Source organism: Pyxicephalus adspersus, chromosome 1, assembly GCF_032062135.1.
Source record: "Pyxicephalus adspersus chromosome 1, UCB_Pads_2.0, whole genome shotgun sequence".
Taxonomy (NCBI): domain Eukaryota; kingdom Metazoa; phylum Chordata; class Amphibia; order Anura; family Pyxicephalidae; genus Pyxicephalus; species Pyxicephalus adspersus.
This window is the reverse complement of record NC_092858.1, coordinates 24855518-24867050: the sequence shown is the minus strand read 5'-3', so window position 1 is coordinate 24867050 and position 11533 is coordinate 24855518. Positions and strand designations below refer to the sequence as shown.

Genomic DNA, 11533 nt, shown 5'->3' with positions numbered 1-11533 from the left:
TGTGATACATATTTTTCACTTTCCTTAAACCTTATATTTATTCATTAGGAAAGCCTCTCATATATGTGCTTCTTTGTTTGGCACTAAGACCCACAGGATGCAGGGATTGTATTCTTCATTGTATTTTTATGGGTGACTAAAAGTCCCCTATTTAGTGGTGCTCAAATTATTTTTTGGGTCACCTAGTAATATTATTCCAAGGATTCTTCGGATTAACACCAGATAATTATGTCCTGTAATATGCTTTACTATTATGTGACAACCACCAGCCATTAGATACACGCCTACCTTAGTAAGGTTGACATCTAATGTGTACTCCTGTTACCATTACAAATACTTATCTATAAACAAGCACGTCTGTTAAACAAATTCACTATGCAAATTCTTTATCCAAATACTTCTTAACCAAACACCACCATAAAGCTGCACTGAGATTCTTTCTACTTCATGTTTAAGCAAAATGGACAGAAGATGCAGCATGTAAAGTCTATGAGTTTTAAAACTAAAAGTTATATGGGTGGCTCAGTGGTTAGCACTCTTGCCATTGCAGCATTGGGCCTCAGTTTTGAATCTCAGTCAGGACACTATCTGCATGGAGTTTGCAGGTTCTCCCTGTGTTTGTGTGGATTTCCCCCACATTTCAAAAACATGCAGTTAGGTTAATAAACTTAAAGAAATAGGACTATGATAGGGACATTAGATTGTGAGATTTTTTTTGAGGGACAGGTAGTGACAAGACTATGTACAGCACTGTGTAATAAGTTGGTGCTATATAAATACTGTGTAATTTTAATGATCACAGTGATATCATTCTTCCAGGCTGTCAATTACCATTTTCTGGAAGAGGGCTCTACATAGGACTACTCAGGAAATTCTCTGTGTACATATAAATTACTGTAACAATATAACATAAAATTAAAAAAAAAACAGATAATAGATTTATGCGTTTCAAATATTTGTGGTTTTTGCTATTGTTTCAAATGAAACACAGGAACAGGTAACAAGAATTCTTGAAAAGAAAAATTGTGACATCTAGTGGTGAAAAAAAACACAATACTACCAATAAATTACTGGAATAAAGTAATAAAGTAAATAATGGAATAAAGAAATACAATGGAAGTAATGGTTTACAAAATGTGACAACAAATATTAACAACCATATTATGAGAAGTAATTGTCTTCAATCTATGAACAATAACAAACATCTATTAAACATACAGTTTTAATGCACTGTACATTAACATATTGCTTGTGATATTATTATTATTATTATTAATAATAAACAGGATTTATATAGCGCCAACATATTACGCAGCGCTGTACATTAATTAGGGATTGCAAATGACAGACTAATACAGACAGTGATACAGGAGGAGAGGACCCTGCCCCAAAGAGCTTACAATCTAGTACAATAGGATGGGAGATATGTAGTGGTGGGAAGTAGTGGTGGCTTCAAAAGACAGAAGAAGATGGGTAGGCAAGTTTGAAAAAATGTGTTTTGAGAGCTCTTTTAAACGAGCAGAAAGTAGGAGCAAGCCGAATAGGACGAGGAAGACCATTCCAGAGAGTTGGGGCAGCTCTAGAGAAGTCTTGGAGCCGTACATGTGATGAGGTTATGAGTGAGGAAGTCATTAGTAGGTCATTGGAGAAGCGGAGAGAGCGGCAGGGGGAGGATTTTTTACCAGGTCAGAAATATAAGTGGGACAATAACTGTGTAGGGATTTGAAGGCAAAGCACAGGAGCTTGAATTTGATTCTAAGGTGAAATAATACAGAATACAGAATAAGTTGGCACCTTTACCTGATCCCAGGTTTTTCCTGTGATATCCTGTCTCCTGCAGTGCCAACAACAATTACTAGAGGTGAATGCCCACTGCTGGTGGTCAAGTGGCATTCCTCTTTGGTCTCTTGCTGCTGCTAGGACATGTTCATGATGATTACACAATATCTTCTTCTGATAACAAAACATAAAGGATATACCACTGCAGATGCTACTAGTAAAATCAGAAAGCAGGAGATCAATAAGGCATGGCAGGAACTAAATCTGATGCAGTGTGTTATGGAAGCTCCTACAAGCAATCATCTGTTCAGAGGTATGATTTCATTTGTGTACACATGCTAGGTATTTGTTGCCCAAGATGAACGATCATGATTAGTGTGTGTACATGATTCCCCGATATTGTACAGTGATAAGCCATTGGTGATCACTAAATAAATGCGCAGAGAAAACTGCTGTCATTTTTATATGAAGAAGAGAATAGAAGGGTGCCACCCGTTCACCTTCCTCTCTCCATACTACTGAATAGTGATGTGTGTTAAGTTCCCTGTTAATTTTTCTGTCAATGAAAAGGATCAAAAAAGATAATTTCACACTTGTAAGGAGCTAAAAGAAAAGAAGCTTTAGTCTTTCTATAATGTTAGAGTCCCTGTCAGTACTTGGGCCCAGCAGCCAAATGCACATAACAGATCCACTTCTCTCCTGAGATGGTGACTACGCTGACTTCACCATTATGGGAAGAGCAGTAAGGGGGTGAGGGCAAGAAAATGTTCAGGGACTTTTCAGTGCAGACCTTTACATCTTTTCACTTCATCCTGTGGGTAAGGTGACAGCTTCTCTTTAAGTAAATCCCCTATAGTAAATTAAGTGGACAGGTATATTTTGACTCTGTGGCCCAAGAGCTAAAGTTCCAGTGTGTAGTGACTTACAACTTGGACTCCTACTTTACTTATCATTACAGGTACGGCCAAGGCTAGATTTACCAGGGCGCTAGGTCCCAGGTTCAAAACTCTATCTAAAAGGAGTTGGAGGTTCACCCTTTATTTGTGTGGGGTTACTCCGATTTCCTCCCACATTCTGAAAACATGAAGTTAGGTAATTGGCAAAGTCGACCATAGACTGTGATAAAGACACATGCCTTTGACAGTGATACATCTATGGACTTGTACAGCGCTGTGTAATATGTTGGAGCTTTAACAAATATTGTAATAATAAATGGATCTATCAGATTTTTAACGTTTTATATAAGGGGGGCTCACAAAGTGCCGATCTCAAACATGCAAAAAGACATCGCCAATTTTTTTTACATTTTCAGGAAGACACATCATCATTTATTTGTTCTACTTTCCAGGCATACATGAAGTATGTACTGTTTTTGCATATACATTCACTTTATTAGAAATGTTACAATCAACACTTATGGTCGTTGGTGGAATGCAAAACAGAATAAAAACATTCACTGTACTGCGTTCATGAGGCGAAACAATCCCTACACTTTTTATGTGTGACAAGCATCCAATCACATCCCTTGCTGTATCTGAACGTTGATTGGTTGCTCTAAGCAATTTCATCTTTTTTAACAAAATCATAGAAAAATCCCTGATTAGAAGTCCAATAATAATAACAATAGCAGCGGCGTGTGCCAGTTATCTTTTCTAACATTAGATTCTAAATACAAATGCCAAAAAAGTAGCAAGAGCAGCGGCCATTTTTCCGAAGACCATTTCTTGTTAAGCTAAATGCGCCTTAGGCTCCTGTAGTAAGGACAATAAATTACCGGAAGTAGCTTTCCTATCATCCGATTGTCACCATGGGCCGGAGCATTGCGCATGCGCGTGTCAGAATTGGGATTTCGCGGGTTAGGGGGATGTTTGGTTTCGCGCCGGATTTGAAGGCGAAGTATTGGTGCCCCGTGTGGAGAACAAGATGAGCCTGTGGGTGGACAAATACCGGCCCAGTGCCCTCTCCAAGCTGGACTACCATAAGGAGCAGGCGGCCCAGCTCAAGAATCTGGTAATTGTGTCTGGCTGTGCTGACCAGAATATTCCTGTCATAGACTCCTCTATAGAAGGCCAGCTATAGATGTATTAATCCTACCAGCATTGCTGTATGAATGCCAGGTTTTACTATGTGTGAGGTGCTTAAATCTAATCTACAGGCACACAGCATAACATATACAGAAATCTGTCTATCCAGTTCTGACATTTGTATAGCTCTGCCATACAGCACAGGACAAGAAGGGAGACCTGTCAAGGAGAGTTTCCTGTACTGCAGACAGCTAACACTTACAGGTCATGTCCCTCCCCCAGCCGGTGATTGGAGAGTGAAAGATAACTGATGACATCATCTCTGTTATTCACCAATCAGCATTGCCCTTGTACTGCAGTATAACTGATTGGTTTCTTGTTCTAGGCTGAGCTCTGCTGTACAGAGACTGGTACTGGATCAAGATTAATTTAAAAAATAAGCTGCATGGAGTTGTGTCTTTTGTATGTGTTTTGGAGGTCAAATTTACACCTGACCTGTGCTTTGTCAGTGCAGGACTTTGGCCTTCACTTAGGGCAGATCGAAAGCAGGAAACATGTATGTTGGCGCGCCTCCTGAAATCTGTCACCTGACCCGCTGCTGAGCCGCCAGCACCTCAGTGCAAATTTATAATGAACCAGCGTTTGACATCTGGTATCAGTGATCAGTACAAATAACTCCCTGCTGCCCCTATTCATTCTTTATTGGGCCACTGAAGTGCTACATGTAGCGTTTCCCTGGATACAGCAGCTCAGTGGTATGAGGAAGCGATAACCGCACCACAACAGACTCTGTCCCCTGCAGTTTATATTCAGCACTAAACTCCTCTGGTGATTGGTCCAGCACTGTCACATGGGGGCGGGAGAGTGCTCATCACATGGTACAACTCTGAGCTTACATTGGAATCCTTTACCAGTGGCATGGAAATGAAGGAAAGATGATGAAGAGGCTCCCCTAAAATCAATGCAGAATTTACAATCCGTAGCCTCCGCCTAGACCCGGTCATTTATGACAGTGGTGGCTTTTTGGACCTACGGACCACTAAATTTACTGTCACTCAAAGGGGAAGAAACTTCCCCCAGAGTGATATCATGATACCAGAAACCGCCCACTCTCCCATCGCAGGTCTGATCCTGAGACACATCCCACCCACCTCCCTGAGTCTGGGATACGTACAGGAGACATGGTCTACGCCTCTGGCCAGTGCTCCCCCTCCCCCAGCGGGGTCCTTCTCCTGACACACCGGCAGACCATGGGTGGCGAATGATGATCTATAGAATATTGAATCTGCCTCTTATCGAAATCTCTGAAGTATTTCTTTGATTGGTAAGCAGTCAGGGAAATCCAATTCTTCTGTACCAGAATGATTGTCTAGTAGGTGTCTACATAATGTTATTGTATGGCTCCTTGTCACATATTCCCATTGGTAGTGCAGTAGTGATGGATTAACGGACTGACAGGGTGGTGCTGTTAGTTTAGCTCAGTTTACCTCCTCTACGCCACAGTTCAGGGAGTTCTTACGATTTTTAGGAAGTCTAAACCACGTGTCCTCTCCATACCTAGTGATCTCCCCGGCCCCTTTTAGCTGAGCGAACCACCCGGCACTTTTTAGTCACCATCTGGCTGGTTTTAGGTGGTTACTGAAGAGTTTGGTCACATTACCGGGGCTGCCACCCACCTACAATTTATTACCACTCGGATTTAAAAATATTCTGGGTGGAACATTGATACCTGTATGATTAGACCATACTAGCTTCATTTTTAACTGACCCCAACCTGTCACAAGAAGTATTTGGTTTTCCAATATTGCAGGAGAAGCTTTGAAGCTAAACATTGCAAACGAGCAAACATGGCCACCCTCCTGTACAGATACAATATAGAAAGCAATATACAAATATATAAATATAAGAAAAACAAGGTTTATTTGCAAAACATTAGGCCACAAGGATAACATTATTTACACATACTCCGGTTTCCTCCCACATCTCAAAAACATGCAGTTGGGTAATTAGGTTCCCCCCAAAAATTGACCTTAGACTGTGGTAATGACATATGACTATGGTAGGGACATTAGATTGTTAGCTTCTATGAGGGACAGCTAGTGACATCAATGTGGACTTTGTACAGCACTGCGTAATATGATAGCGCTATATAAATACTGTGTAATAATAATAATTCTCAAGCCGTATTGTTTTTAGGTACAATGTGGAGACTTCCCTCACCTCCTTGTGTTTGGACCATCTGGAGCTGGAAAGAAGACCAGAATCATGTGCTTGTTAAGAGAGCTGTATGGAGCTGGGGTGGAAAAACTGAGGATTGAACATCAGTCAATAACGGTAATATATTAGTCTGATACCCTTTTTATGTGATTTCCCAAGTATAAAGCATAATATAGAAATGTTCACTTTTTCAGAAGTACTTCATTTTGGTGTTACTAATTTTATTCCACACACAGATAAAGGGCATGATTCATTAAAGTTCTCCAAGACTGGAGAAGATAGACTATCATGGGAGAGCCTGGGTGATCCAGCAAACCTGGAATAGATCTAGTCCAGGACTGAAAACATTTGCCAACCAATTCCAAATTATTTCCATGAAATGCGTTACAAGTTCGCTGGATCACCCACCCACAATCCTCTATGTTCTCCAGTCTTGGAGAGCTTTATAACTTGGGCCTAAAACATCTCCCTTTAATTGAAGATTAATCAATGCAGCAACATATACTCCTAGGTCTATTAAAAGGTGTTATTTTATACACACATTTGTAGGTGTGCACTTGAAAGCTTTCCTTAGTGAGCATATTAGGTATTCAGTATTTTTTAGGGTTACCTCTCTAAAAGCTGAAGTCCAGACAGTTTTCAGTCCTGCACAATTATATTGGCTGCCTTTACATTCATTGGATTTCAGTTTCATCATTTATGGAGGCTCTGCATACAAGCAGAAAAAAAGAACACATACTCCCTTACTTTGACATCCAATAATCAAGGCATTTTTGATGTTTGCATTATTCCTCTCAAGAGCCAACACACTGCTTATAATATTGGAGTCAGGATGCTGTGATGCTCTTTTAGGAAGCTTTGCAAAACATCCTTTTGGCCACTCTACCAGCCATAGTTGTTAGATAGCGTTACATAGAAAAGGACAGAAACCTGATAATGTCCCCAGGAGCAAAATAAGTACTGATTATCTAAATGGAGATGTTTTATATAAAAATGTCATTAGAATGTTCAGGGATAGGAGATTCAGTCAAGGCAAAATACAAGCAAATTAAACTATAGCTTTAATTCAGCCAGTAAGCTGTGTGGCCTATTATCCAAGCTTTTGGTGTTGCATTCCTGCAGTACATAGCTAACAAATGATTTCTTCATAGATCTGCACAGTATTGTTTAGCATATGCAAGAAAGAAGGATTGTCACTACCACAGGAACTTGCTCGAAGAATAGCAGAAAAATCTGGAAGAAACTTAAGAAAAGCTCTTCTGATATGTGAAGCATGTCGTGTCCAACAGTATGTAAATGTTTTAAATGTGAATTATTTTTAGATATAATAATAATATTAATATTTTTATTAATAAACAGGATTTATATAGCGCCAACATATTACGCAGCGCTATGCATTAAATAGGGGTTGCAAATGACAGACAGTGACTCGGGAGGAGGAGAGGACCCTGCCCCGAAGAGTTTACAATCTAGGATCTTCTGAGACCTAAGAAAAAATATAACTGCATATAATATATCTGCATAAAATATCTGTTTTAGCTCATATTATAGCAGTTGTAGAGAGGCTAGATAAAATCAATGAAATATACAGTAGGTTGCTTTTTACATTTGAGAGTCCGCCAATGACAGTGCTGCAACAGAAGGAGGATGATTTGGAGCACACTTGTTATGGGTGCTGTGACAGTTCTGGCACAGTGTTTTGAAAGTGAACTGAGGAGGATTGTGGGATGAAAGGGGTGGGGTACAGGAGTTTCTTGCCTTGTTAGTATAACTTTCCTTGTCCGAGAATAACTTGGGATCAGATAGAAACAAATAAAAGGTAAACAGACACGTAACTTTTATCTGCAAAGTCTCTACGGCGTTCAGGTACACTTTAAGGCAATCCGTGCCTATGTAAGAAACCAAGTCTTCTGTTGTCAGTAGGAAATTATTTTCCACTTTTTTCTTATCTTAGGTGTTGTACTACCCTTTTATGTAAAGTGAAATTTAGGTTTAGGTACACTTTAGGAGGGCAGAACTGCCACCAGCTAGCTGTTGTTCAGGGAAAACTGAGCCTAAGGTATCCCAAGTGAAAACCCTAGTGATGAGCATTTTCATGACTTGCATGTGGAGGATAATCTTGATGGCAAAAATTTGTAGTTCTAAACCATCTCATTTTATTGACATTTTAACTACTCATCCCTATTTCTAATCCTGTATGTATAGATTGTATCAATACAAACCCACTTGTATTGAGATTGTGACAGCTAAACACTTATGGACAGACAACAAAAATCAAACTCAAGTGTAGATAACTGAAATTGTTTCTAAAAGTGTGTTAAAAACGGGGAAAATAAAATGCAGACTTGGTGACAGGTTCGTTGCAAATATATATACATATATATAAAGTTATTTCTTGAACAAGTGTGTAAATGAAATGGAAACCATTTTTAGAAATTTATTACATATTTTTTTTTCCTCTAACAGGTATCCCTTCAGTTCAGACCAAGACTTGCCAGAAACAGATTGGGAGGTTTATGTCAAAGAGACAGCAAATGCTATTGTTAATCAGCAAACACCACAAAGGTTAGCATATTTTTTTATAATGATAATTCCAGAGTGATGACACTATCTACAAGATCTAATTATTGCACTTTTTATTCTGTTAGTGCTTCCTATCTTAAATATTTAAAGTTTTGAAAAGTTTTGCAAATTGAATAAGCTTTTTTTAATGAGGTTTCTTTTCAGCTTTTAATGTGTTGATTTGACACCGCTGGCTGGTGAAACATGCTGGGCTTTTCATTTGAGTTTATCGTGACAAATTTCTGATTCTTAAATTTTAGGGCTTCGGTTTGTTAAACTCAGATTATGAGACAAAAAACAGGGGACATTATGTAGTCCTCTGTCCAGGTCTATCTGCCACTATGTGTTTCCCTTGCTAGAGATCCTGTGTTAAACCCAGAATTTTTTTTATGCTGGGTGGGAAGAAGCTATAGGTGGGTGGCAGCCCCTGTATTGTGACACAACCCTTCAGTAACCACCCAAAAACAGCCGGGTGGTGACTGAAAAGTGCCGATTGGTGTGCCCAGCTGAAAGGGGCTGGGGAGAACACTGGGGACCCATATTGAGCTGTTGGATCAATAGATTATTATTTTGTGGAAAGACATGGGGTCCCTGTTTTATATAGTACCTTTATGACCTTTCTTGGTAAAGACAACGAGTAGAAGTATGAAAAAAAACCATAAATAATTACAAATCTTTTACATCTCTTTTAAGTTTTAAAAGATTCTTTCTGATTTGTCAAACATACTTTTCAAAGGTTACTTGAAGTTCGTGGAAGGCTTTATGAGCTTCTGACACACTGTATTCCTCCTGAAGTCATAATGAAGGTATGTTAATTTGTGTTTCAATATCTAGTTCATATATCCATTTTGTTGGTATGATATACAATGTGAATTTCTTTGTTGGAGAGGGAAATATATACAGAACTTGAAAGTAAGGCTTGTTAACTTCTCTCACATTGTTGCTGCTTCATTAATTTAATGATTCAGTTAAAAATGATTGAATATTAAATGTGGTCTGTAAGAAACCCCAGCATTATAAAATCCACAGTTGCCTATAAAGCTTTAAAAGACTTACTTGATGCCCTAGCAGTGTAGGGACAATTACTGTCACTATCCAGGGGATATTCTTTGCATATGAAATCCCAGCAGGTATAAAGTATATTTTTTGCCATATATTTGCATACAAAACATCTTAAACAAGGAAAGGCGAGATGGGTTTCCTTGTTGTGAAATGTTATACGCTTCAGTCAAAAAATAAAACAGGAAATATACTGAAACCAAATAATATGGTTACACAGTGAATTTCTTCTGGTGTTGCAAGAACTTATTTGAAGACTACGTAAAGGGAATTTATATAACCTAACAGCTCTTTTACTCACCTGGTGTAAGATGTGCATCTGAAAAGAAACCTATATATAGTTAGGTTGCATAATACTCTAGTGCCAATAAGTTTATGAACGGTCAGGTGGAAATGGCAATGCTGACCAACCTTGGTCTTTATGTCCACTTGCTCTGAGTCTGTGTGAAGGAGACGGCACAGATTTTGTCCTTTTACATGTTTAGAGCATTTGTCTTACCAAAAGGCAAAGTGATGATTGATATTGATGGTCAGGGAAAAGAAGCTTGAAATAATATTATATTTTAGTATTTGACTGTACACAAACAAACCTCCCTAAAAACTGTCTGGATATACAAATAAATCGGCTGTGGCAGCTCCTATATTTTTTCTTTCTGTCTTTTACAGTGTCCTTTTAGACTACTTCAAATCTTTCTCTCTAACATTTATATGTATCCTTTGTTTACTCCGCAGTCACTGTTAACAGAGCTTCTCAATAACTGCGATGGGCAGCTGAAAGCTGATGTGGCACAGATGGCGGCTTATTATGAACATCGGCTGCAGCTGGGCAGCAAAGCAATTTATCACCTTGAAGCCTTTGTGGCAAAATTTATGTCCATTTATAAGAAATTCATGGAGGATGGGCTGGAAGCCATGATGTTCTAGTAGAACTGGTTGTTTTTCAAATGTTTGATAGACTTGTTTTTTTGCTAAATACACTTGTATAATTTTTCTTTTTTTCCTGCTTGGCAAATACTGCTTTGTGTATAATAAATATTTTTGTCAGAGGTATGTTTCATGATTTATTAGTGACAAGGAGCTGTATTTACAACGGAAAAAGGTATCCAGGAAAGTGATTTGCAGGCAGATACATTAATGCAGCTCTGTATTTATCAATTAAGTATACTTATTAAAACACAAGCAGTCTGAATATCTGAAATTACTTGGTATCACCCTTCTAAAATCTACTGTACAACAGAGCTCAGAGTGTGAGTGGGCAGAGCAGCAGGAGACTTAACAATTTGTGCATCTGTGTTTGTGTTAACCAGGATTATCCTGATAGGTGTAGGACAGAGGAATGAGCTTCTCATTCATGCCAGCAATAGTGTTTTAAATCCCAGGACTGGATGGACAGAACCATTTGGCAAGTAAACTTTTTACAGTGTGTATTGAGTTGTTTGGAGTTTAGCATCAAAAAAAAAAACTTGCCTAATTAGGCAAAATTTACTATACTTGCCTGTCCACATTCTGTCACGGGGCACGTCATTAACTTCCTTCTCTTCCAGGAGACGATCTTTGGCCATCTTGATTGGCAAGGATTATTTTGCTTTGGAGTCTTCCACATACAGGGGATGCCAGGATTGTTAGCTATCCTGGCATCCAAAACTTTTTTGGCAGATACCCCAAGCAATCAGGCAGGTAGAAAGGATTATTTCAGAAGGGACATGGCCTGTACCTTTCTGCAACAATGACCTGTCTTGTCTGATCATGCATCAAAGTGGAGCCTTTCTGCTTAATTGACACTTCCTAAACTATTATAATTTTGCCACTCTCCGGGTTCCAAATGCCAAATATTGATTATAAATTACATACCTGAGTAATGCTGTAATCTGGATAGTGAGTGGTACACGCTT

At 38.8% G+C, this 11533-nt stretch overlaps 1 protein-coding gene across 1 annotated transcript; it reads left to right on the top strand.

Annotated features, from left to right (window-relative positions):
- The first annotated feature begins 3608 nt into the window (after window positions 1-3608).
- On the top strand, window positions 3609-10687 carry RFC3 (replication factor C subunit 3). Its single transcript, XM_072398660.1, has 6 exons — window positions 3609-3789; window positions 6000-6137; window positions 7172-7308; window positions 8487-8585; window positions 9319-9388; window positions 10374-10687. The coding sequence occupies exons 1-6, from the start codon at window positions 3703-3705 to the stop codon at window positions 10563-10565; spliced, it is 723 nt and encodes a 240-aa protein (XP_072254761.1). The 5' UTR covers window positions 3609-3702; the 3' UTR covers window positions 10566-10687.
- Window positions 10688-11533: the final 846 nt, after the last annotated feature.

What these genes read in the sequence shown, in the direction of transcription:
- RFC3 (XM_072398660.1), top strand. Translation starts at nt 3,703, where the DNA reads ATGAGCCTGTGGGTGGACAAATACCGGCCCAGTGCCCTCTCCAAGCTG. An exon ending in AATCAGCAAACACCACAAAG is followed by an intron (nt 8,586 to 9,318) that starts GTTAGCATATTT and finishes TACTTTTCAAAG; the next exon opens with GTTACTTGAAGTTCGTGGAA. An exon ending in CTCCTGAAGTCATAATGAAG is followed by an intron (nt 9,389 to 10,373) that starts GTATGTTAATTT and finishes TTTACTCCGCAG; the next exon opens with TCACTGTTAACAGAGCTTCT.